This window comes from Oncorhynchus mykiss, chromosome 19 (assembly GCF_013265735.2).
Source record: "Oncorhynchus mykiss isolate Arlee chromosome 19, USDA_OmykA_1.1, whole genome shotgun sequence".
Classification (NCBI taxonomy): domain Eukaryota; kingdom Metazoa; phylum Chordata; class Actinopteri; order Salmoniformes; family Salmonidae; genus Oncorhynchus; species Oncorhynchus mykiss.
The window spans coordinates 15,452,790-15,480,311 of record NC_048583.1 but is presented as its reverse complement, the minus strand read 5'-3'; the positions used below and the strand labels follow the sequence as shown (position 1 = coordinate 15,480,311).

General features: G+C 42.7%; 2 protein-coding genes across 3 annotated transcripts in view; both read left to right on the top strand.

Moving 5' to 3' along the window:
- The window catches only part of LOC110498470, a 29,932-nt gene extending 3,572 nt beyond the window's left edge, over nt 1-26,360 (top strand). The window contains exons 4-7 of one of the 2 annotated variants that reach the window (XM_036953724.1): nt 12,397-12,558; nt 12,980-13,091; nt 14,676-14,803; nt 22,010-26,360. In XM_036953724.1, coding sequence (XP_036809619.1) covers nt 12,397-12,558; nt 12,980-13,091; nt 14,676-14,803; nt 22,010-22,927 — 1,320 coding nt within the window. In that variant the 3' untranslated portion in view covers nt 22,928-26,360. Of the gene's footprint in view, nt 1-12,396; nt 12,559-12,979; nt 13,092-14,675; nt 16,104-22,009 lie in introns of those variants that run through there. The other variant, XM_021575100.2, reaches the window with a different exon arrangement.
- Nucleotides 1-27,522, top strand: part of LOC110498503 (zinc finger protein 7) — a 147,492-nt gene that overhangs the window by 14,287 nt on the left and 105,683 nt on the right. The gene's annotated exons all lie outside the window — the stretch shown is intronic.

Here is a 27,522-nt window from a genome sequence, read left to right as displayed (position 1 = left end):
TAGAAGGACACTCGCAAGGAAGATATTTCTTAGATTACAGGGAAAGCTTAGAGACAAATCCAAATGTCATGACCCACTCCCCTTTACAGGCGGTCAGGAATCGCAACCCAGTGTCCACGTCGATGGGGCCTTCCGATTCACACAGCAGTGTCCTTTTCGATCAGGTATTGAACTCAAACGACAGGGCTAGAGCCCAGGCTCAGGAAGGGGGAGACACATCAGGCAATACTAAAGAGAAACGGTTCCTCTGCATGTTCTCTAATAAAGGCTTCAGCTGCCCCCAGAAGGGGGTGATCAACAAGAGTGTTCACACAGGTGTGAAATCTTTCAGCTGTACCCAGTGTCATATGCGCTTTGCACAGTCCGGCAACCTGAAGAGGCACCAAAGGGTCCACACAGGGGAGAAACCATTCAGCTGTACCCAGTGTCAAATGCGCTTTGCTCAGGCTGGCCACCTGAAGAGGCACCAGAGGGTCCACACAGGGGAGAAACCCTACAGCTGCCCCCAGTGTGAGAAGAGGTTCTCCCACCAACACCATCTGAAGATGCACCTCAATGTCCACACGGGAGAGAGGCCATTCAGAGAGGAGATACCTCAGGATACACCAGCAGAAAAACCATTCCACTCTAACATAGAAAGTAATCATTCCACTCGATAGGTTCTGATGTTTAGATCAAACACTGCATTAAAGAGAAATATACATGTTCATTGTCAGCATAAAAATATCCACAGATGCATTTGGAATAACGAGAGTAACAGATTTCAGTGTTGAATATTCCTGCGTAGAATATTGCTTCCAGGCATTGTGTGATTTATAAGGCATATAGAAGCCTAAAAAGTCTTACATATTGTGTTTTACTCTGTAGGCAATATGATGTTCACAAATGCCTATTTCATTACTTCAATTTAACTACTTTCCCAAGACATTTTTAATGAGAAAATGAATGCAGTTTATCACATTATCATGCCGATTGAGAGGTGTCTGTGTGTTTATCATATGGTGTATTTAAAACTTGTTTGTTTAAATAATAAACACAAAATGGGACTTTTTTTTTCTAAGACTTTCATTGAGACTCTCTTTAGTATATATTACATCTGATCTTACACTATTCTCTATATACCGACAGCGATTTATAACCAATATACTCTTAAGGCCTACTAAATATACCTACACATACCAACACACTAACAAACACCTGCTGTACACATCAAAATAGTTTAGTCAGGTTTGTCTGATGATGGCTTTTGCCATAAGTCATAGCTGACTTGTTTCTACCCACAACATCATATTTATGTCCACCATGATGGTTTTAACAACAACTAAGTAATTCTCTAACTATCTAAAATATGATGGGGTCATTGCTGTGAGCCGGCATCCTTCTGTGAGCCGGATGGCACCGCAAACGTTTCTCCTTCTTCCTCCAAGACACTCCGAATCAGAATCACTTTTATTTGCCAAATATAAACTCAGCAAAAAAATGAAACGTCCCTTTTTCAGGACCCTGTCTTTCAAAGATAATTCGTAAAAATACAAATAACTTCACAGATCTTCACTGTAAAGAGTTTAAACACTGTTTCCCATGCATGTTCAATGAACCATAAACAATTAATGAACATTCACCTGTGGAACGGTCATTAAGACACTAACAGCTTACAGACGGTAGTCAATTAAGTTTCATTGTGACATTTTAGTATCTCTTCATTTTATTTTGGTGATTGAATGTATTTTTTCCTGTTATTGTTAACTGTAGGCTATAACAATTTAATTGAAGGCCTATCACAAACCTTTTTGGCCTGAATGCCAAGCATCACATCTGGAGGAAATCTGGCACCATCCCTACGGTGATGCATGGTGGTGGCAGCATCATGATGTGGGGATGTTTTTCATCAGCAGGGACTGGGACCCTAGTCAGAATCAAGGGAAAGATGAACAAAGCAAAGTACAGAGAGATCCTTCATGAAAACCTGCTCCAGAGCACTCAGGACCTCAGACTGGGGCAAAGGTTCACCTTCCAACAGGACAACGACCCTAAGCAGACAGCCAAGACAATGTCGGAGTGGCTTCGGGACAAGATTCTGAATGTCCTTTAGTGGCCCAGCCAGAGCCCGGACTTGAATCCGATAGAACATTTCTAGAAAGACCCCAAAATAGCTGTGCAGCGACGATCCCCATCCAACCTGACAGAGCTTGAGAGGATTTGCAGAGAAGAATGGGAGAAACCATTTTTGCTTTGTCATTATGGGGTATTGTGTGTAGAGTGATGAAGAAAAAAACTGGTTTAATCAATTTTAGAATATGGCTGTAATGTAACGACGTGGAAAAAGTCAAGGGGTCTGAATACTTTCCAAATGCACTGTTGCCATCCACACACTGGATGTATTTTTCAAATTTTTCGAATTCTATTCTCCTTTGTCGTTGTCTATATTATGGCTATATTCAGTCTAATATTCCTTTATGTAGTTAAGGTCTTACCCACTCTCACTCTCAATGCACATGTGAAGCTTGTTGGGGCTTACTTCTGTGCTCAAATCATTTCACTGGCTTTTATCATTTACGATTTATTTCTGATATTTTAGATTAATTCAATTGATTTATATTATGGTGTTTGAAAATACATGAAATACATTGTGCTGCCACAATTTACATAAGTTTTCACACCCCTAAGTCAACACAAGTCAATGCAGCACCTTTGGCACTAATCACAGTTGTGAGTCTTTCTGAGTAAGTCTCTAAGAGTTTTCCAAACCTGGATTGTGCAACATTTGCCCATTTTTCTTTTCAAAATTCTTCAAAAATCATGTTAAACACTATTATGTGACTCCTGAACTTATTTAGGCTTGCCATAACGAAGGAGTTGAATAATTATTGAGAAAAGACATTTCAGCTTTTCATTTTGAATTCATTTGTAAAAATTGTTTACAAAAAAAACATATTTCCAGTTTGACATTATGGGGTATTGTGTGTAGGTCAGTGACAAATACATATACATTTAATACATTTTAAATTCAGGCTGTAGCACAATTTATATATATTTTTTAAGTTAAGTGGTGTGAATACTTTCTGAAGGCACTGTATCGACACAGAATTTACTCAACCCACATACAGTATGTACATACCAGGCAAAGAAAACTACAGAGTACACTATAAACAGTCTAAACTACAGACTACACTATATGCCGCGACACCTTAGTGGGGCTTGACGGCAGAACTGGCATCCTGGAACTACCCCATCGATCCACCACTCATCTCTGCCCTGCCTCCTTACTGCCTCCTTGGCGCTGACACCGCTCATTCCACTTCAGGCAGATCCAACAGGATGTTCACTTCTGCCTGCTTGCTTACGTCAGCCACTAGCTTCTTCCTTGCCACTCCTTCATTGCTTAGTAGCCTCAGGGCTCTCCAGAGTGATTGGCCTGCGAAGCCCCTGTAGCCGAGCAAAATGAGGACCACCTGCTTGGTGCCTCTAGACTAGAGAACGATAACCATTGGTCAGACCTGCTTTGCAGTAGGAGAGCACATACTTGAGATAGGCTTGTCATCCACATATTGTGCAGCTGTGCTCCACATGTGGAGATTTTTGGTGTGGGCAAAACATTGTACACAGAGCAAGCCAGAAACTTATTCTGCTGTCCTTTCATGTTCTAGAAGTGTTGCCAGGTGAATGCCCTGTCTCGCATACTCTCTCGACGTGTCCAGCTGCCCTATTTTTTCATGGCTACAGCTCTGACATGCCTGCTTTCTTCCTCAGCCATTGTGATCTCCCTCTGCACCATGCCTCAGCACTCTGCTTTCTTCCAGCTTGACCTGGTTCTGCATACCAGACCCAGTCTGCCTTGGTTTACCGACCCAACAATGTCAGTCTGTTGTTGCCGTTGCTCCGCCTGTATGAGCGCTCTGCTGGCTGACCACTTGTGACCCGATCTGACCTCAATCTCTCACCTCCGTTCTGACCTCTCAAATAAAATCAAATGTATTTGTCACATGCTTTGTAAACAACAGGTGTGAACTAATAGTGAAATGTTTACATACGGGCCCTTGCCAACAATGCAGAGAAAATTGAGAAGTAATATAAAAATAAAATGCATAATAATTAAAGTAATAATAGATTCACAATGAGTAACAATAACTTGGCTATATACAAGTGGTACCAGTACCGAGTCAATGTGCAGGGGTACAAGGTAATTAAGGTAGATATGTACATAACTAGGAATAAAGTGACAGACAGTAAGCCGTAACAGAGATGTATGTGATGAGTCAAAAAAGTTAGTGTAAAAAGGGTCAATGCAGATAGTTAAATGGTTAAACAAATAGCTACCTGGACTAACTATTTAGCAGTCTTATTGCTTGGGGGTAGAAGCTGTTCAGGGTCCTGTTGTTTTCAGACTTGGTGCATTGGTACCGCTTGCTGTGCAGTAGCAGAGAGAACAGTCTACGACTTTGGTGGCTGGAAGACTTTAAAAAAATGTATGGCCTTCCTCTGACACAGCCTGTTATTGAGGTCCTGGTTGGCAGGGAGCTCGGCCCCAGTGATGTACTGGGCCGTACGCAATACCTTCTGTAGCGCCTTGCGATCAGATGCCATGCAGTTGCCGTACCAAGCTGTGATGCAGCCAGTCAAGATGCTCTCCATGGTGCAGCTGTAGAACCTTTTGAGGATCTGAGGACCCATGCCAAACCTTTTCAGCCTCCTGAGGGGAAGAGGCGGTGTCGTGCCTTCTTCATGACTGTGTTAGTGTGTTTTGACCATGATAGATCCTTAGTGATGTGGACACAGAGGAACTTGCAGGTCTTGACCCGCTCCACTACAGCCCCGCCGATGTGAATGGGGGCGTGCTCGGCCCTCCGTTTCCTGTAGTCTACGATCAGCTCCTTTGTCTTGCTGACGTTGAGGAAGAGATTGTTTTCCTGGCACCAGACTGGCAGGTCTCTGAATTCCTTTTATGCTGTCTGATCATCGTCGGTGATCAGGCCTACCACGTCATGTCATCGGTAACTTAATGATGGTGTTTGGAGTCGTGGTTGGCCACGCAGTCGTGGGTTTTTTATTTATTTTTTATTTCACCTTTATTTAACCAGGTAGGCCAGTTGAGAACAAGTTCTCATTTACAACTGCAACCTGGTGTCGTGTCTTTGGCTATGCCGGATTAAGTGATATGACATGCTATTCTATAAAATAATTTATCCGTAATTAATATCACCTGATTGAGCTAATCATGTAAATGTAATTAACTAGAGAGTCGGGCATCACAACATAATATGTATAGAGCTGTTATCTTCCGAATAAACTCTTAACGACCTAGTAATATTTTACATCAATAGCAGTCAATATCAATCGTCATCTTAATTCAGTCTCATCTGAAAGTTATAAATTCTTGGTTATCTGCACGAACCCTGGCTAACAATTTGAATCAGCAATACAAAATTGGGTTTAATTATTTATTTACTATATACCTAACTAATCACACAGAATTACACATACACATAATTAAATCAGTTATATTGATTACGAATTACGTCATAAAGGAAAACGTCCCTAGCGGGCGGAACAGATATGACAGCTTGTTACACAAAAGAAAAGGGGCTGGGTTTGAGTGAAGGAGCGGGAAGACTGAGGAACAAAGGCCGAAGCTGTGCTATTGTAAATACAGTATCTTGTGCATTCTAAATTTCCGCCCATTTGGAAAAGGAAAATGCAATAAATATTTACTCTGAGCTGCGCTTCGGTAGGTTGGTGGTAGATGGAAGGCTGTGTTGCCCAACCGAGTCCTTTGAAGAATGTCTCTGGTTGTCAATTGGATACGTTGTAGTAACATTGTTGTGTGGGTGGACCGGATACTCTGTCTGTTCCTTCCTAACCTGCATTTGCAGTTGCTGTTGCTAACTCAATGGCTAGGAGGTATCACCTCTGTAGTGAATAAGAGTTCAAAGTTCATACCATTCGCAACCAAAGCTCACGCTGATGTTGGCTTCATTCTGTAGTTATTATCTGAACCATTCTGACATCGGACCGTCGTCCTACATCCTCGGAACAGGAAGTTATATTGTCGTCAAGGGCTTATATAGGAAGGGAGAGGAGGGCGTGTTTGAAAAGTTTTATAGCCCATGTCCCTTCACAGGGGCGGGCCACTGATTGAGCAGAGCCCTATTTTATGAAAACCCAAATCTCACATCTTAGAAGATAAAATCACATTTCATCCCATCACAAATAATTTCATATTCAAACATTTATATTGAACAAGAATTCCATGTGAATCCGATAACTCTGATGTGTAGACTTTCCACTGTCGAGTTTATGTCATCTTATCATTGATGAGAATGTCTCGGATGACAACCGAACTGACATCATATTCATTAAGTACCACCGCATCTGTTCAATTGTTCGGATTACCAGAATATAGTTCATTTCCCCCCACCTTCTGATGTTCCCAGAATCTCTATGTTAACCAAGGGTTTTGCAAATGTAACCTCAGTAGAGTAGAGAGAGGAAAAAGGGGGGAAGAGGTATTTATGACTGTCATAAACCTATCCCCCAGGCCAACGTCATGACACTGGCCAAGATAAAGCAAAGCAGTGTGACAAAAACAACAACATAGAGTTACACATAAACAAACGTACAGTCAATAACACAAAAGAAAATAAAAAAACAGGGAGGATGAACAGGGAGTACAGGAGCGTACTAAGCACGCACCCCTGAGGGGCCCTGTGTTGAGGGTCAGAGTGGCGGATATGTTGTTGCCTATTCTCACCACCTGATGTTGAACGCTGAACTATAGTCAATAAATGGCAGTCTTACGTAGGTCTTCCTTTTGTCCAAGTGGGAAAGGGCAATGTGGAGTGCAATAGAGATTGCATCATCTGTGGATCTATTGTGGAGGTAGGCGAATTGGAGTGAGTCAAGGATGTCTGGTATGATTGTGTTGATGTGAGCCATGACCAGTCTTTCAAAACATTTTATGGCTACAGAAGTGAGTGCTAATTTAGACAGGTTTTTTTGGCGTTCTTGGGCACAGGGACTATGGTGTTCTGCTTGTAGGTGTTAGACTGGGGTCAGGAAGAGGTTGAAAATGTCAGTGAAGACACTTGCCAGCGGGTCATCTGCCCTGCGGCCCTGTGAATGTTAACCTTGTGACAGGCTTTGGTTTTTCCATTTATATTTTGAGGTTGGGCGTTAGCACTTTCGCACTGATTGGTGTCTCCTCGATAGTATGTATTCCACCTGTGCTGGCTTGTTCATCTCGTTAGTCGTAAGGTGTTTTACCTGTGCTGTCCCAGGTAATATTTAAGAGTGGCTGGTCCAGTGCTCAAGTTGTCTTGAGAGACATGGAAAGTTAACACCTTTAGTTGGCTCTCCCTATTTGATTTGTAGATAAACAATCCTTTATCTGATCTTCCCTGTTTTGCTCCACTTTTTGCTTTGCTTCCTGTCTTTAAGTTTGGTGTGGGTTTTTGTTTTGTTTGCCTCTTCTTGGGAAAATTTTGTGAACCCCTCCTAAAATCCCAACAGTTTTGTTTTGGTTGTGGTCAGTGACTCTTTGTTAGTTCCCCCTTCTGTTTGAGCAACATTTTGTTTTTCTTTCTGGGGAATGTAACCTGTTTAAAGGTCTTACTCGCATTGGTTACGAAGACCGTGATCACTGTCATCTAGAACAGCTGGTACTCTCACGCATGGTTCAGTGTTGCTTTCCTCAAAGCGAGTATAGAAGGCATTTAACTTGTCTGGTAGGTTAGTAGGCTCGTGTCACTTGGCAGCTCACGGCTGGGTCTCCCTTTGTAATTTGTGATGGTTTGCAAGCCCTGCCACATCCGATCAGCGTCAGAGCCGATGTAGTAGGATTTGATCTTAGTCTTGTAATGACACTTTGCCTTTTTGATGGTTTGAATGGTATAGCAGGATTTGTTATTTGCATCTGGGTTAGTGTCCCTCTCCTTGAAAGCGTCAACTCTAGCCTTTAGCTCAGTGTAGATGTTGCCTGTAATCCATGGCTTCTGTTGGGGATATGTACGTACAGTTGAAGTCGGAAGTTTACATACACCTTAGCCAAATACATTTAAACTCAGTTTTTCACAATTCCTGACATTTAATCCTAGTAAAGATTCCCTGTTTTAGGGCAGTTAGGATCACCACTTTCTTTTAAGAATGTGAAATGTCAGAATAATAGTAGAGAGAATTATTTATTTCAGCTTTTATTTCATCACATTCCCAGTGGGTCAGAAGTTTACATGCACTCAATAAGTATTTGGTAGCATTGCCTTTAAATTGTTTAACTTGGGTCACACGTTTCTGGTAGCCTTCCACAAGCTTCCAATAATAAGTTGGGTGAATTTTGGCCCATTCCTCCTGACAGAGCTAGTGTAACTGAGTCAGGTTTGTAGGCCTCCTTGCTCGCACATGCTTTTTCAGTTCTGCCCACAAATGTTCTATAGGATTGAGGTCAGGGCTTTGTGATGGCCACTCCAATACCTTGACTTTGTTGTCCTTAAGCCATTTTTGACTGATGTCTTGAGATGTTGCTTCAATATATCCACATAATTTTCCTACCTCATGATGCCATCTATTTTGTGAAGTGCACCAGTCCTTCCTGCAGCAAAGCACCCCTACAACATGATGCTGCCACCCGCCGTGCTTCACGGTTGGTATGGTGTTCTTCGGCTTGCAAGCCTCCCCCTTTTTCCTCCAAACATAACAATGGTCATTATGGCCAAACAGTTCTATTTTTGTTTCGTCAGACCAGAGGACATTTCTCCAAAAAGTATGATCTTTGTCCCCATGTGCAGTTGCAACCCGTAGTCTGGATTTTTATGGCGTTTCTGGAGCAGTGGCTTCTTCCTTGCTGAGCGGCCTTTCAGGTTATGTCGATATAGGACTAGTTTTACTTTAGATATACAGTGGGGCAAAAAAGTATTTAGTCAGCCACCAATTGTGCAAGTTCTCCCACTTAAAAAGGTGAGAGAGGCCTGTAATTTTCATCATAGGTACACTTCAACTATGACAGACAAAATTAGAAAAAAATCCAGAAAATCACATTGTAGGATTTTTAATGAATTTATTTGCAAATTATGGTGGAAAATAAGTATTTATTGGTTCCTGCACGTTGGCCTCTATATCACCGTCTCTTTCTTTCCGAGTGTTGGGGATTAGGGCCTGGTCTGGGGTGAGGAAATTGAAGAATCCGATGGCGACAACATTATGTAATTTTTTTATTTTTATATATCAGCGCAAAGAGTCACAACAAATATCAGAATTGGTCAGGAGCCCGTAAAACATCTGCAATACATTCCACCGCTATTCCTCATTTTTTTCTCATTCTAGCTGTCGATGGAGCAGAAAATTCTTGGGACGACCAGCCATCTCCTGAGGAAGTGGTTAATTTTCCTGTCTCGTGCCTCCACTGTTGAAATAGCTACTTCATAGACATGCAGTGGCCAGAGGAGTTTAGGAAGTACCCAGTGTTGGTAGCCCTATGCCTTAAACTTTCCTGTTAGGCCGCTCTTCTCCAGAGATGTCATCCACTTGTCGGCTTGAAAGAACATCACTTTCACACAATCTTTGTCATTGAGATCGGCACTGTACCACTTTCCCAGGCTCTTCACAGGCTTCTCTCTGATGGTGGGAATGGTCTCCTCTCTGATTTTGATTTTGAATTGTCGCTTTTTCAGGACTAGGCTTCTTGACTGCAGACTTGAACTCCATTCTGGCCCATTTGATGAGCTCTTCCAGATCCTCCAAAATCAGCCTTCTGGAGCTGACTTCATTTTCAGATCGTCCAAGAATGCTCTGATTGGTGCCTGCTGGACGCCGCTTGCCGGTACTGCACCCTGTCTGAGCTTCTCTGCTGATTTAACGAGGAAGTTCATAGCTGTAGAAAACAAAATGATTGAGAGTGCACCCGGCCACAATACCTACCTCCAGCCTCTCCACTTGTGAAGCGCATCTTGAAGTAGCATTGGAGGAGCTTCTGGAATCTTGCAGGTACATGAGTGGGGTTTGCACCAGCTTGTGGGGTATGGTTCTATAGGCATTGGTTAGGTCCAGCCACAGGACTGCCAGGCCTTCTTGGTTCCGCTTTGCATCCTCGATCTTTGAGATGAAGATTGTGTGTTCAAGGCAGCCGGACAGCTGGAACTCTGCCCTTTTGTATGGATGTGTCGATGTAGTTGTCCAACATGAATGTTGTCAACCTCTTTGCCTGGATTCCAAATAAGATTTTACCTTCCACATTGAGGAGTGAGATGGTTCGGAATTGCTTGATGTTTGTGGAGTTATCTTCTTTAGGAATGAAACAGCCCTCAGCAACTTGCCAGCTTTCTGCAAGATAATTTTTCCTCCATGCCACTTTCAGCAGCCTTGTACTGAATACCATTAGACCTTGGTGCTGATCTTCCCCTGGCCTTCTTGAGAAAGTAATCTCCTGCCAGCTGGGTTCGGACACCTCGAAGGGGATGGTGGCTTCATTGGTTTGACGAGTTTTGACATCTCTTCCAGCTCCTTTTCATGCCTGAGGTCACTGTGGACTCCACAAAGGTGCTCCTCCACCTCTTCCTTCGTTGCTTTGAGTTCTCCTGATCTTTTGTCCCCCATGGGTTTTGATAGATACTGGAAGGGTAAAGTCTGTCCTCTTCTTCATCCGCCTCCTTCTGTCCCTGCGATGGTATTCAGCTCGGCACAAGGTATTAATACGCTCCCTCAGATTGTCTCAGATGTCCTTCAATGCTGGTTTTGCTCCCTCCCTTGCTTGGTGAAAAGCCTTCTTCAGCCTCCGCAGGTCGCGTCTTAGGGTTGTTATGTTCTTTAGATGTCGGTTTTCTCTTGTCTTGATGTTTTCTTCCAAGGCTGCCAGCCCCTATGCTCCAGATGATAGTTGACATGGCTCAGATTTTCTTCCCTACATCTCCAGCACATCCAGCACATCCACGTCTCGGTCGAACATGTCCCATTCCTTCTTTGCTGACGCAGCAGACCATCTTAAGAACGATCGTGGCTTAATGATCGTGTACTCTGATAATCTCCAATCAGCACAGCACAGGTCCTCTGTCTCCCCTGGTGCATCAGTGATGTTGCGATCGCCACCCCTTTTGTCATGCGCACGGCGATTCTGGGGACTGTAGTTTGGCTCCTGCCATGGCCTCTCCTCCGTCTCACCAGGTTGCCCTATGCGTTGCACATCCCTATTGGGTAGTGTACACTATATCCCTGCCTAAAGTGTTTTCAGACCTCTCGTTTTTACAAATCTTTACACATCTGTAGACCCTAGATAAATTGTTTAGCTGTTCGGTTGTCCTTCATGGTCTGTCCTGTACGTCAATCATTCTCCTCCGCTTTCACCCGAGAGTGCTATCTTATTAGGTATCTTTCCATAGTGATTGATAGTGGGTACCTTCTTGGGAAGGTTGTGCTTAAGCCTGCCAAGAAAGAGCTTTACTGTTATGGGGCTATTTTGCTTCCACTGGTCCTGGGAATCTTAACTGCATCATGAACTTTACTACCAGGAAATTTTAGCTAAAAACCTGGTTGCTTCTGCCAGGAGACTGAAACTAACCCCAAGCACATATCAAAATCCACAAAATAAATGGTTATTTGACCACAAAATGTACATTTTGCAATGACTTGAACCTCATGAAAACCTGTTCTTTGAATTGAAGAGGCCAGTCCATAAGCGCAGACCAAGGATTTCAAGGACCTGGAAAGATTATGCATGGAGGAATGATCTAATATCCCTCCCAATTTGTTCTCCAATCTCATCAAATATTTTGGAAAAAGGCTCAGTGTCGTTTTCAAGGGTGCTGGAGTATTGGAATCATTTTATTTTAGAAGAAAAAAATCCTTGTTAAAAAAAAATCTTTCTCTGAGCAATTCTATTAGTATAAAATAATATAATTTTCCCAGTTTTGGGAGCATGTAATTTAGCTTAGTATTTTTTTTGCTCATATTTATTAAGGGTACCAATAATTTGAGGTGACTGTACATTTGCATGTTCAGGAATTTTACTTGGTGAAATGGTATAGGACTGAAAGGTATTGGGGGTGGGTAAACATTCCATGTTGAAAGTGTGCTTATTATAGTGATGGGGCAAAAATCAGTAGTTACATATTGGGATATTATTTTGGGCAATATATTGTATCGTTTTGACTATCACAATATTATTTTTGCACTGGTTGGCTGTACCTGCACCAAAACTCCAGTATGTTTCCTTCATAGCTTGTTCTCTATCTTTTTTTAAACAGGGAGCCAATTTGTTTTTCTCATGGTTCTCTCTGGTTCTCTCTGTTTGGAACATCAAAACGCAATATCGTATCGTGACATCCCTGGCAATTCCCAGCCCTAGTGTATTATCTGTGTGTGTACGTACTTGAGGGAGTATATGTCTGTGTAATTTGTATCACCTGTCTCTTCCAGGAGGAGGAGGGTCCAGAGGTGCTGCTGGTGAAGGAGGAGGGCTGTGAGGAGGGTCTGGGGAACCCTGAGGGGACCATGATCATAGGAGACAACCAGACTACACCTCCTGAACCCACAGAGGAACCAGCTGAGCAGCACAGGACCACACACAGTCTCACTGAGGTGAGCCCACTGTGAACTACTGTCTGAATGGTATTAGGTCAGGGCCCATATCCACAAAGCCTCTCAGAGTAGTGTAGAGTAGAGTGCTGATCTAGGATCAGTTTAGCCTTTTAGATCATAATGAATACAATCATATGGAAAGATCCTAGATCAGCACTCCTACTCTGAGATTTTTTCTGAATACAGGCCCAGGTGTTGATTCAGTTTGTCTTATGTGTGGGACCATGCATTTGAATTATCAAACCATTTTAATGAGTGTCAAGTAATCAAATCAACTAATATGGTTGCATAGTATCAAATTAACTAACATGTTTGCATAATACTCATAGAAATCCCTCATTGCCCAATCAGAAGATGCTTCATAGCAGGGTGCTCATCAGATTTCTTGATCCAACATCCTCTCACTCTGTATCTCTTACAGTCAGTAGACATGGAGGATGGGAAGCCTGATCTGCTGCTAGTCAAAGAGGAGACGATAGAAGACGGACCAGAGAGCATTGACCTGCTGAGTGGACTAAAGATGGGGGAGCAAGGTAAGAGAGAAATACATATAGCCAACATACAGTGTTTATAAAAGTATTCATAGTCCTTGACTTATTCCACATTGTGTTGTGTTACAGCCTGAATTCAAAGTATTATTTCTCCCTCATCTACATAATGACAAAGTGAAAACCGTGTTTTTAGACATTTTAGCTAATTTATTCACACCCCTGAGTCAATACATGTTAGAATCACCTTTGGCAGCGATTACAGCTGAGACGGAAGGTAGCCTAGTGGTTAGAGCTTTGGGCCAGTAACAGTTAACTGCCTTGTTCAGGGGCAGAACGAAATATTTTTATCTTGTCAGCTCGGGGATTCAATCCAGCAACCTTTCAGTTGCAACGCTCTAACAGCTAGGCCATCTGCCGCCCCAGCTGTAATCGCTGCCAAAGGTGATTCTAACATGTATTGACTCAGTGGTGTGAATAAATTTGCTAAAATGTCTAAAAACATGTTTTCACTTTATTATTATGGGGTATTGTGTGTAGATGGGTGAGAAAAAATATTTAGAATTCAGGCTGTAACACAACACCATTTCAGTTTAATCGTCACTTGTGTCAGGTACAACTTGTGTACCTAATACAGTGAATTGCTGTCATAGTATCTAGTATCTCTCATAGTAGAATAATAACAGAGTCATGATAATACAACATTAGATCAATAATAACACAAGGATAACCCTGATGAAAAAAGTTTCAAGACAAAGTTTCATACTTATAATTGGATGGAACTACATGAGTTTTCATAACCTACTGTTATATTACACCAAGACAAACCCAGTTGGTCAGATCATCATCAAGTATGCTAGACATTTATAGAATAAATCCAACCTAGTTTGATGTTTCTGTGACAAACGGTAAATTAGTTATTGATTTATACCACTTTAAAATGGCATTTGATAGATTTTGATGTATTTCTATCAAGTCAAAACTGGAATTTTTCATCAAAACAAAAGGTTTGTAAAAGTATGCTAGACATTTATAGAATAAATCATCCCTAGTTTGATGATTCTGTCATTAATCAGTGAAAACCAGTGAAACTGTTTCAGATGCAAAGTGTTAGCCATCCTGATCAGCTTACTTTAGCTAGCAGTAAAACTAACGTAACCGTCAAAAGGTGGCAGATGACGTGTGACGTCCACAGGCGAGCTCTGTCTATACTCCTGCCTATCGCAGGAAGCTCTCTGCCTGCCTTTTGGCGTCCGTTACCTGCCAGTATAAGGTAGAAAAGACGCACGCGCAAGTCATGTCAATGCCTTGCATTGAGTTTGCCGTTTTGAAGGGCTGGAAAAAGGGCTACAGCGAGTCTGCCTTTCTCCCTGGCCTGCTTGCTCATTTTGTACCAGATCACTACACACTTCCCAAATGAAGATGACAAGACACTGCCTACCCTGAATGCATGTCACTGCTACATACAGTAATATTTTTTCTTCATTCATAAAATTAAATCAGTGCATTTTATTTTTACATACAAAACACACACGTTATAATGTATGAACTTGACCAGGTAATTGACCAAATAAACTCCATGTATAGAGTTTTCTGACATATTTTTGAAGTCTATTTTCTAACCTGCAGGTTGTTGGCTGGAGGATAACAGAGGAAAATGGGCGGCCATCATGGATTCCCAGACCCAGACCGGTGCAGCCAAGGGCCCAGTGGACAACATCACCAAGCAGGCCAGGACCAGAGGTGACATAGTGGAGGTCAGTGGATGGGACAGCGTCCTCAACTCTGGGCTGGGGAACAACATTGTTAATCAGAAACAGACAGTTGAACACAAAACAACATCTGAACCTAGTCTCCATGACAACAGACTGGCTGAGACCAGGGCAAGGCGTAGATTTGGTCTCCATGGATGTGGAGGTGTCCGTATACGGCTGGAGAGAACAGACACTGACTCGGCTAGCAATGCTCCGTCCTGCTCCTATAGTTGTGATTCAGACAGACTGATGGCACCTCAGGTTAACCCCCTAACAGGTGCTGCCTTAAGCATGCCTTCTATAGGATCTATCAACTGGAACATGGACCCTGAGACAACACAGACACTCCCTGGCCTTCGTCCTCCTCACACTCTCCTAATGTTAAACCAGACCTCAGACAATGCCAGTGTCTCAACACTTAATGGCTACACAAGCCCATTGACAAATGATAGTAGTAGAGACGGAATCACTAAAGGTGGCAGCACTAAAGAGAAGCGCTTCCCGTGTTCGTTCTGTGGGAAAACCTTCAGTTTCCCCAATCAGGTGAAGATCCACCAGAGGATGCACACAGGGGAAAAACCATTCGGCTGCCACTTGTGCGGGGACAGCTTCTCCTATTTGTCGAGCCTGAAGAGGCACCAGAGAGTCCACACAGGGGAGAAACCATACAGCTGCCCCCAGTGTCAGAAACGGTTCTCCCACCAGCACCACTTGAAGATACACCTGAAGATCCACACAGGAGAGAGGCCGTTTGCCTGTACGCACTGTGGGAAGAGGTTTTCAGAGAGGAGCTACCTCAGGATACACCAGCAGAAAATGCACACTGTCCATGTATAGAGTATTGTGACATGTAATGTAGCTAGTTTGTTTGTAGTTAATAGCTAGTTTGTTTGTAGTTAATTATGTTGGTTGTGGATGTATAAGGAACTGGATGAGGTGAACTGAGGAAAGAATGAGTATGATAAGGCAGAGTAGATGATATGGTGATGGTTGGTGTGATGGTGTCTGTAAAAATGCTTCAATGATGAAAAGGTTGATATTGGTATGTTATTATGAAATAATGATAGTGCCTTAATTGATGTTTACTTGTCATGATGTAGTGAAGATGTGTAATGTGATGTTGAACCTTTTCCAAAGTCTTCTAAAATGTATTTGATCAAAGCGAGTCTACCAGATTTAAGGAAAAGGTCATGAGAAAAGTGATTATACTTGTCACATGTATTGTTTTGTGTAATAAAAGTACTGTACTTCATGTTTGGTGAGTATATGCCCATATTGAAATTATATACAACCTGACTCTGTGGTGACTGACTTAATTTTGTATCATTGCAGGGACTGATTTTCCCTCATCTCAGTTGAACCAAAACATTATACTTCATTCTTAAATCAACACATGGACATTTTTTTATAACTAACTCCAATGGCTCCATATTGTTAGATAAACTATACAGTGCATTCTGAAAGCATTTAGACCCCTGCCCTTTTTCCACATTTTGTGACGTTAGTCTTATTCTAAAATGTATAAAATATCATCAATCTACACAGAATACCCCATAATGACAAAGCAAAAACAGGTTTTTAGAAATGTTTGCTAATTTATTAAATATAAAAAACAGAAATACCTTATTTACATAAGTATTCAGACCCTTTGCTATGAGACTCGAAATTGAGTTCCGCTGCATCCTGTTTCCATTGATCGTCCTTGAGATGTTTCTACAACATGATTGGAGTCCACCTATGGTAAATTCAGTTGTTTTGACATGATTTGGAAAGGCACACACCTGTCTCTATAAGATCCCACAGTTGACAGTGCATGTCAGAGCAAAAACCATGCCATGAGGTTGAAGGAATTGTCCATAGAGCTCAGAGACAGGATTGTGTTGAGGCACAGATCTGGGGAAAGGTACCAAAACATTTTCTTAATTGGAAGAAGTTTGGAACCACCAAGCCTCTTCCTAGAGCTGGCCGCCCGGCCAAACTGGGCAATCGGGGGAGAAGGGCCTTGGTCAGGGAAGTGACCAAGAACTCGATGGTCACTGACAGAGCTCCAGAGTTCCTCTGTGGAGATGGGAGAACCTTTCAGAAGGACAACCATCTCTGCAGCACTCCACCAATCAGGCCTGAATGGTAGAGTGGCCAGACGGAAGCCAGTCCTCATGAAAAGGCAAATGACAGCTCGCTTGGAGTTTGCCAAAAGGCACCCAAAGGACTCTTGGATTAAACCAAGATTGAACTATTTGGCCTGACTGCTAAGCGTCACGTCTGGAGGAAACCTGGCACCATTCCTACGGTGATGCATGGTGGTGGCAGCATCATGCTGTGGGGATTTTTTTCAGTGGCAGAGATTGGAAGACTAGTCAGGATCGAGGGAAATACGAATGAGGCAGATTACAGAGAAATCCTTGATGAAAACCTGCTCCAGAGCGCTCAGGACTTCAGACTGGAGCGAAGGTTCTCTTTCCAACAGGACAATGACCCTAAGCACACAGCCAAGACAACGCAGGAGTGGCTTCGGGACAAGTCTTTGAACCTTATCGAACATCTCTGGAACATCTCTGGAACATCCAACCTGACAGAGCTTGAGAGGATCTGCAGAGAAGAATGGGAGAAACTCCCCAAATACAGGTGTGCCAAGCTTGTAGCATCATACCCAAGAAGACTCAAGGCTGTAATCGCTGCCAAAGGTGCTTCAACAAAGTGCTGAGTAAAGGATCTGAATACTAATGTAAATGTGATATTTCCCCAGAAAATACATTTGCAAAAAAATTTACAACTATTTATTTTTTGTCATTATGGGGTATTGTGTGTAGATTGAAGAGGGAAAAAGTGCCTTGCGAAAGTATTCGGTCCCCTTGAACTTTGCGACCTTTTGCCACATTTCAGGCTTCAAACATAAAGATATAAAACTGTATTTTTTTGTGAAGAATCAACAACAAGTGGGACACAATCATGAAGTGGAACGACATTTATTGGATATTTCAAACTTTTTTAACAAATCAAAAACTGAAAAATTGGGCGTGCAAAATTATTCAGCCCCTTTACTTTCTGTGCAGCAAACTCTCTCCAGAAGTTCAGTGAGGATCTCTGAATGATCCAATATTGACCTAAATGACTAATGATGATAAATACAATCCACCTGTGTGTAATCAAGTCTCCGTATGAATGTACATGCACTGTGATAGACTCAGAGGTCCGTTAAAAGCGCAGAGAGCATCATGAAGAACAAGGAACACACCAGGCAGGTCCGAGATACTGTTGTGAAGAAGTTTAAAGCCGGATTTGGATACAAAAAGATTTCCCAAGCTTTATACATCCCAAGGAGCACTGTGCAAGCGATAATATTGAAATGGAAGGAGTATCAGACCGCTGCAAATCTACCAAGACCTGGCCGTCCCTCTAAACTTTCAGCTCATACAAGGAGAAGACTGATCAGAGATGCAGCCAAGAGGCCCATGATCACTCTGGATGAACTGCAGAGATCTACAGCTGAGGTGGGAGACTCTGTCCATAGGACAACAATCAGTCGTATATTGCACAAATCTGGCCTTTATGGAAGAGTGGCAAGAAGAAAGCCATTTCTTAAAGATATCCATAAAAAGTGTTGTTTAAAGTTTGCCACAAGCCACCTGGGAGACACACCAAACATGTGGAAGAAGGAGCTCTGGTCAGATGAAACCAAAATTGAACTTTTTGGTAACAATGCAAAACGTTATGTTTGGCGTAAAAGCAACACAGCTCATCACCCTGAACACACCATCCCCACTGTCAAACATGGTGGTGGCAGCATCATGGTTTGGGCCTGCTTTTCTTCAGCAGGGACAGGGAAGATGGTTAAAATTGATGGGAAGATGGATGGAGCCAAATACAGGACCATTCTGGAAGAAAACCTGATGGAGTCTGCAAAAGACCTGAGACTGGGACGGAGATTTGTCTTCCAACAAGACAATGATCCAAAACATAAAGCAAAATCTACAATTGAATGGTTCAAAAATAAACATATCCAGGTGTTAGAATGGCCAAGTCAAAGTCCAGACCTGAATCCAATCGAGAATCTGTGGAAAGAACTGAAAACTGCTCTTCACAAATGCTCTCCATCCAACCTCACTGAGCTCGAGCTGTTTTGCAAGGAGGAATGGGAAAAAATTTCAGTCTCTCGATGTGCAAAACTGATAGAGACATACCCCAAGCGACTTACAGCTGTAATCGCAGCAAAAGGTACAAAGTATTAACTTAAGGGGGCTGAATAATTTTGCACGCCCAATTTTTCAGTTTTTGATTTGTTAAAAAAGTTTGAAATATCCAATAAATGTCGTTCCACTTCATGATTGTGTCCCACTTGTTGTTGATTCTTCACAAAAAAATACAGTTTTATATCTTTATGTTTGAAGCCTGAAATGTGGCAAAAGGTCGCAAAGTTCAAGGTGGCCGAATACTTTCGCAAGGCACTGTATATAATCCATTTTAGAATAAGAATGTAACGTAACAAAATGTGGAAAAAGTCAAGGGGTCTGAATACTTTCTGAATGCATTGTATATAGAAACATACACTACTGTTCAAAAGTTTGGGGTCACTTAGAAATGTCCTTGTTTTTGAAAGAAAAGCAAATTTTTGTCGATTAAAATACCATTGATCATAAACACAGTGTAGACCTTGTTAATGTTGTAAATGAATATTGTAGCTGGAAACTGCAGATTATTTATGGAATATCTACATAGGTGTACAGAGGCCCATTATCAGCAACCATCACTCCTGTGTTTCAATGGTACGTTGTGTTAGCTAATCCAAGTTTATCATTTTAAAAGGCTAATTGATCATTAGAAAACCCTTTTACAATTATTTTAGCACAGCTGAACACTGTTGTGCTAATTAAAGAAGCAATAAAACTGGCATTCTTTAGACTAGTTGAGTATCTGGAGCATCAGCATTTGTGGGTTCGATTACAGGCTCAACATGGCCAGAAATAAATAACTTTCTTCTGAAACTCGTCAGTCTATTCTTGTTCTGACAAATTATGGCTATTCCATGCGAGAAATTGCCAAGAAACTGAAGATCTCGTACAACACCGTTGTCACAATCGTCGTTGGAAGCATACTCGGACCAAATTGCAGCTTGATCTGGGTTCCACATATATTGGAGTGAAACGCACAAAAAAACAATAAAGAATACACGACACGTGAAGCTCATGCAGTGCTCACAGGCAACTACACAGAAACAAGATCCCACAAAACACAGTGGGGAAATGGCTGCCTAAATATGATCCCCAATCAGAGACAACGATAAACAGCTGCCTCTGATTGGGAACCATACCAGGCCAACATAGAAACAAAACAACCTAGATAGGAACAACCCCCCTAGTCACACCCCGACCTAACCAAAATAGACAATAAAAAAAGGCTCTCTATGGTCAGGGCGTGACAACTGTGTACTACTCCCTTCACAGAACAGTGCAAACTGGCTCTAACCAGAATAGAAAGAGGAGTGGGAGGCCCCGGTGCACAACTGAGCAAAAGGACAAGTACATTAGAGTGTCTCGTTTGAGAAGCGGATGGCTCACAAGTCCCCAACTGGCATCTTCATTAAATAGTACCTGCAAAACACCAGTCTCAACGTCAACAGTGAAGAGGCGACTCCGGGATGCGACTCTGGGATGCTGATAAACATGGATTAGCTAACACAACGTGCCATGGAATGATGGTTGCTGATAATGGGCCACTGTACGCTTATGTACAGTTGAAGTCGGAAGTTTACATATACAGTGGGGCAAAAAATTATTTAGTGAGCCACCAATTGTGCAAGTTCTCCCACTTAAAAGGATGAGAGAGGCCTGTAATTTTCATCATAGGTACACTTCAACTATGACATATAAAATTAGGAAGAAAAATCCAGAAAATCACATTGTAGGATTTTTTATTAATTTATTTGCAAGTTATGGTGGAAAATAAGTATTTGGTCAATAACAAACGTTTATCTCAATACTTTGTTATATACCCTTTGTTGGCAATGACAGAGGTCAAACGTTTTCTGTAAGTCTTCACAAGGTTTTCACACACTGTTGCTAGTATTTTGGCCCATTCCTCCATGCAGATCTCCTCTAGAGCAGTGATGTTTTGGGGCTGTTGCTGGGCAACACGGACTTTCAACTCCCTCCAAAGATTTTCTATGGGGTTGAGATCTGGAGACTGGCTAGGCCACTCCAGGACCTTTCCAACAAGTCAGTTCATCAAATGTCTGCCATGCTATATCTGCCCTGGTAGGCCACACAAGCTCACAGAACAGAACCTCCCGAGTTCCAAACTGCCTATGGAAGCAACACCAGCATGAAATGTGTTTCCATGGCCAACAGCCGCACACAAGCCTAAGATGGCCATGCGCAATGCCAGTGTCGGCTGGAGTGGTGTAAAGCTCGCCGCAAGTGGACTCTGGATCAGTGGAAACGCGTTCTCTGGAGTGATGATTCACGCTTCACCATCTGGCAGTCCGACTGACAAATCTGGGTTTGGCGGATGCCAGGAGAATTCTAACTGCCCCAATGCATGCTGCTGACTATAAAGTTTGGTGGAGGAGGAATAATGGCCTGGGGCTGTTTTTCATGGTTCGGGCTAGGCCCCTTAGTTCCAGTGAAGGGAAATCTTAATGCTACAGCATACAATGTGACATTCTAATCTAGACTAATCTGTTTCCAACTTTGTGGCAACAGTTTGGGGAAGGCCCTTTCCTGTTTCAGTATACAAAGCGAGGTCCATAAAGAAATGGTTTGTCAAGATCAGTGTGGAAGAACTTGACTGGCCTGCACAGACCCTGAACTCAACCCAATCAAACACCTTTGGGATGAATTGGAACGCTGACTGTGAGCCAGGCCTAATCGCCCAACATCAGTGCCCGACCTCACTAATCCTCTTCTGGCTGAATGGAACCAAGTCCCCGCAGCAATGTTCCAACATCTAGTGGAAAGCCTTCCCAGAAGAGTGGAGGCTGTTATAGCATCAAAGGGGGACCAACTCGATATTAATGCCCATAATTTCGAAATTAGATGTTCGATGAGCAGGTGTCCACATACTTTTGTCCATGTAGTTTACTTAAATCACAGTGTTAGAGATGGGCTTGACTATGGTTTGCATTTTATACTATCATGTCATGTTTCTGTGTGTACAGTAAATACTTTCTTATATACATATTTATATGCTCTTCTCTACTTTTTGTGTTTACAGTCTGCAGTCCATGAGGACCTGCTGATATCTGGTGTTGCTGGCGGGAGAGACTGGACCTCTGAAACAGATGGTCACAAACCTTGGCTCCGGATCAGGACACTGGATCAGGAGCCTTCGCTCTTACTTCCTGAGTTGGAACCAGGATCGAACCACGAGGAACAGAGACTCCACCACCACACAGAACACAACCAGTGGACAAGTAGACTGAACCACCTCAGTCCTGGTGGTCATCAGAGAGACAGAGGCTCCAGTCAGGGATCCAGTCTGCAGCCCAGACCCTTCTCTTTACAGTCTCAGTGCAGGGATGAAGCAGGGCCTGGGGATGATAGAGATAGACCCTCCTGTTCCTATGATACAAACACCACAGTATCCATGATGAACAGAGCAGGTCACCCTGGGCTTCAGCCTTCACAGAGAGTAGTGGGAGACCACCCTGGTGGTAGTCTATCAGCAAGTCTGTCTTCTCCTTCAGAGTCTCGTCTAATGCCTGGTGACTGGGTTCATAGAAAGCCTGGACCTGGGTCTAGCCTTCCTCAGTTACCTCATGGTTACCCCACCAATACAGACAGGGTCAGGATGGGCGTTCACCACGAGAGGTACCTTGCCTACAACACAGCAAATCCCAACAACACCCAAACAATGGCTAGAGGTCAAGGAGGGAGCTCAAATACCCCTGTTTCTACCTTCTCAGGTGTCATTGGGTCACAACGTGGGAGGCCGAGCGTTAGGACCGATGCCAACAAGCCGTACGCCTGCCCCACGTGTGGGAAGTGCTTCGCTGAAGCGTATTATGTGAAGATGCACCAGACTGTTCACACCAAGGAGAGACCCTTCAAGTGTAAACTATGTTACAAGAGCTTCTCCTTCCTGAGTAACCTTATCAGACATAGGAGTGTTCACAACGGGGAGAAATCGTAGCAGTGTGGCTTGAGATGTAAACAGTGGCTATCTGGGAACCATTCTTTAGCTGACATATTATAGTAAGAGGGTAATCAACCACATACCCTTCATTAACTTTTCATTTGAAACAGGCTTGTTTTTAGAGAAGTCGTATTATTTTCTATTCTATTTTCTATTCTGTTCTTGCTAACACCGCTCTTTCTTTCTCTCTGCTTGAAAGATACTGATCATAGGAGATCTGATGTGTAATGTCATAAGAAGTATTTGAAAGAACAGCGAGCATACCCTTTTCATTTAACCACACCCTTTGAGGTATGACGCAAACCTATAAGATCGGTAGGTGAAAACCGGAAGAGATGACTCTGGCACAATGTCGGAAACTGATGTTTTGTTTGAAACTGCTGGCGAGTGAAGATGACAGTGAGAATGAGTGGGTTTCACTGGCAAAAAAGAAAGGAAACAAGAGAAGTAAAATTGTGATGTAAAATAGGAAACTGGTTTTTGGTCGAGGTGAAGGTGAAGGTTTTGGACCAATGGAACCTGGGAGATCCGTTTGAAGTCTCCATAAATGTCATGGATGTGTTGGGTGTCAGTGAGTCAGAAGAAGTGGGCTTATTTCGATTTTTTGGTGTGTGTCGAGACATGATCAGGTGTCTCGGTCAATGAGAGAACACTTGAAATAGGCAAGATGGCGGCGTACACATTGTTGGATTACTTCATGGAGCGCAAAAAAAGTATTTATTTTAATAACAGATCATTTTCATCTGAATTCAAACGGACCCCTTGCAACTGCACACAAGACATTTTATGGGACTCCTGTTTCCACGAATCGAGGACGAAGGCAATATCACCAAACTAAAGTTGGTCGAAAATGATCTGTGCTACACCAAACAGTACTTATCCTGTAACACCCATTAATGGATACCAAAAGTTTTGGGATAAATCACATCTGGTGTAACAATCTGTAGCTTAGGCAGTACAAGGAATCCTGTACCCTGAACCTGTGTAGGGATTTGATTTGGATTGGACTGTGAGTGACTGAAGAAGTGGGATGGTTTTGATTGATCTATATTGCTATTTAGTGTATTGTCGTTTCTACCCCCCCTCCTTCTTTCCCGCAATAGCTTCTAGAGGGTTCACACAGGGGGAAAACCCTAAAGTTGCCACCAGCACCACCTTTAGATGTACCTGAAGGTCCACATGGGAGAGAGACTGTAAGCCTGTACGCACTGCAGGAAGAGGTTCTCAGAGAGGAGCTACCTCAGGATACACCAGCAGAAAAATCATCCCACTCTATATCGTAGAAAGTCACCATTCCACTCGATAGCTTCTGACGTTTAGATCAAACTCTTCATTAAAGACAAAGATTCATTTTCGTTGTTGTCAGCAGAAAATATCATTTGGTATAATAAGAGTAACAGATTTCAGTGTTGAACATTTCTGGGTAGGATATTGCATCCAGACACTTATTGTGTTTGTACTGTGTAGGCTGAATGATGTTCACAAATTCATTTTTACTACTTCCATTCAACTACTTAATTTTTTCCAAAAGACACTTTTAATGAGAAAATGAACGCAGTTTATCAAGTTCATGCAGTTGTTTTGTTTAGACTCGTGGATGTGTGGTTCTATTGCCAATACTCGTTTCAATGTGTCACTATGGGATTTGCTCGGGGGTGGATTATTTGTTTGAAATCTCCAATCACACAGCATTTGTTGGAGACAGAGAAGTCGAGTGGCGCCCACTGGTCAACAAGAATTATCCCTCACCTTGGTAGCCCCTCGATGACCAGGGAAACTCTGGTTAGCGGAGATCAGTCTCCTGCTTTACATCGAGCCCTGGCAACTACTGTTACGCAGGGATCTTTTGACCCAGGCGAACTGAGAGATTTTCCACCCTCACCCAGAAACCATGGCCCTCTGGGCCTGGCCTGTGAGAGGGTACATCTGAATGTGACAGGCTTGCCTCTCTGAGTCATTGAGGCTATCCAGAATGCAAGAGCCCCTTCTACACGTTCACTGTATGGAAACAAATTATGCGTTTTTGATGAATTGGTGAGACCAAAAACAGATTATTCCTTACCAATGCTCTGTATCCGAGGTTTTATGCTTCTCGCAGGACTTTTTGGACATAGACCTTGACAGTGGAGAACGCCTTCCCTATCTAGCCACTATCTCGGGCCGTGTCATATAGGCTTCGACAACAACACAGTAGGAAACACCCTCTGTTGTGTTGTTTCATGAAGGGAGCTCGTCGCTTATGCCCAGTCTCCAAGCCTTCAGCCCCGTCTTGGGGTCTGTCTTTTGTGCTTGAGGCGATTTCACAGCAACCTTTTGAGCCGACTTGAAAACTTAGTTGAAAAATCTCTCCTTCAAGATGGCTTTGCTGATTGCCCTTACATCCGAGCATTGTCAGTCCACCATTCGTGCCTACAGTTTGCCCCGGGGTTATCCAAGGTAACATTGTTACCCAACCCTGCCTTTATGCCGAAGGTCAGCAGCAATTACAATTGTCTCGCCCTGGAGCTTATGGCTTTCCGCCCGCCACCCTTCACTTATATGGAAGAAGAGCAGCTCCACCGTTTATGTCCAGTACGTGCTTTATGCATCTACTTAGATAGAACGAGAGCATGGAATAAGAGTGACCAACTCTTCATCTTGGGCATCCCCCTGTAAGTGCTGATCTAGAATCAGATTTGCCTTTTAAATCATAATGAATAAGACTATTTAGACAGGTGTGGACCTGATCCTCGATCAGCACTCCTACTTGGACTCTTTGTGGATACAGGCCAGGGTCTTCAATCATTTTAAGTGTGGGACCACACCTTTGAATTATCAAACCATTTAAAGTGTCAAGTAATCAAATCGACTTACATGTTTGCATAGTATCAAATGAACGAAGACGTTTTGCATAGTATCAAATCAACTAACATGATGTTCTCAGAGGGGAGTTACCTCAGGACACACCAGCAGAAAATGCACACGGCCCATGTATAGAGTGATATGTAGTACTAGTTTGTTTATTTGTAGTTCATTCTGGTGGATTTGGATGTGGTAGGGAACTGGAAGAGGTGAACTGAGGAAATAATGAGTATGATGAGGCAGAGTAGATGATATGGTGATGGTTGGTGTGATGGTGTCTGTACAAATGCTTCACTAATGAAGAGTGACAACTGTGTCCCTTTTGGTTGAGACTGGTGTTTTATAGTGAGATAATGATAGTGCCTTAATTCATGTTTACTTGACATGAAGTAGTGAAGCTGTGTGTAATGTAATGTTGAACCTTTTCCAAAGTATTCAAAAAGGAATTCTATCAAAGTGAGGGTACCAGATTTACAGAAAAGGTAGTGTTACCATAGTGTCACGTATCGGTTTGTGCAATAAAAGTACTGTACTTCATGTTATGTGAGTGTATGACCATTTTGTCTAAATTAAATCCAAAATTGACTCTGTGCTGACTGACTGCGTTTCCCTTCTCTCAGTCGAACCAAAACACTGTACTTAATTATTGAAACGACACATATGGAGAAAATATATCATAATAAACTCACCTGACTGTGGTTAACATTTTCTAATAGGTCATGTTTCTGTGAGTACAGCAACCACTTATTTAAACCTTTATATGCTCTTCTGTACAATTTGCGTTTACAGTCTGCAGTCCATGAGGGCCTGATGATATCTGGTGTTGCTCGCCACAGTCTCAGTGCAGGGTTGGAGCAAGGAATGGGACTGAAAGAGATAATCCCTCGTGTTCCTATGACACAAACACCACAGGGTCCACGATGAACAGAGCAGGTCAGAGCAGGTCACCCTGAGTGGTGGCAGACCCCCCCCCCTGGTGGTAGTCTTTCAGCAAGTCTGTCTTCTCCTTAAGCGTCTTGTCTAATGTGTAGTACCTAGTGTGTAATTCAGCCCGCAATCCCAACAACACCCAAACAATGACTAGAAATCAAGGAGGGAGCTCAAACACTGACCACCTGAGAGTGGTGGCTCCTGCTTCTACCTCCTCAGGGTGACGTGGGAGGCCGAGCATTACGACGGACTCCGACAAGCCGTATGCCTGCCCACGTGTGGGAAGCGCTTTGCTAAGACAAAATATGTGAAGCAGCACCAGACTGTCCCCACCAAGAAGAAGCCCTTCAAGTGTTTCTCCTTTCTGAGTATCCCTATGAGACATAGGAGTGTCCACAATGGGCACTGGGTAGTAGGTAGGAGTTGCCCTTAATCAGATATTTTGTCACCCTCCCCTCTATTAACTTTCACCATATCTGTTTATTATTGTTATGAATCTCCCATGGCTGTTGCAAACATTGTCACTTACTTACAATAATTTACTTACTCAGCCACACAAGTCACACACTCAAATTTGACTGTATTTATACTGATGTACATTCACATATTTATTTGGACAGTGAAGCTAAAACGTTTAATTTGGATCTATACTTGGGCATTTTGGATTTGAGATCAATGTTTCATTAGGCGACAATACAGAATGACACCTTTTATTTGAGGGTATTTTCATACATCTGTTTTACCGTTTAGAAAGGAATTACTTTATGTCTCTAAACCCCCATTTGAAGGTGTCATACAGTGCATTCGGAAAGTATGTTTGT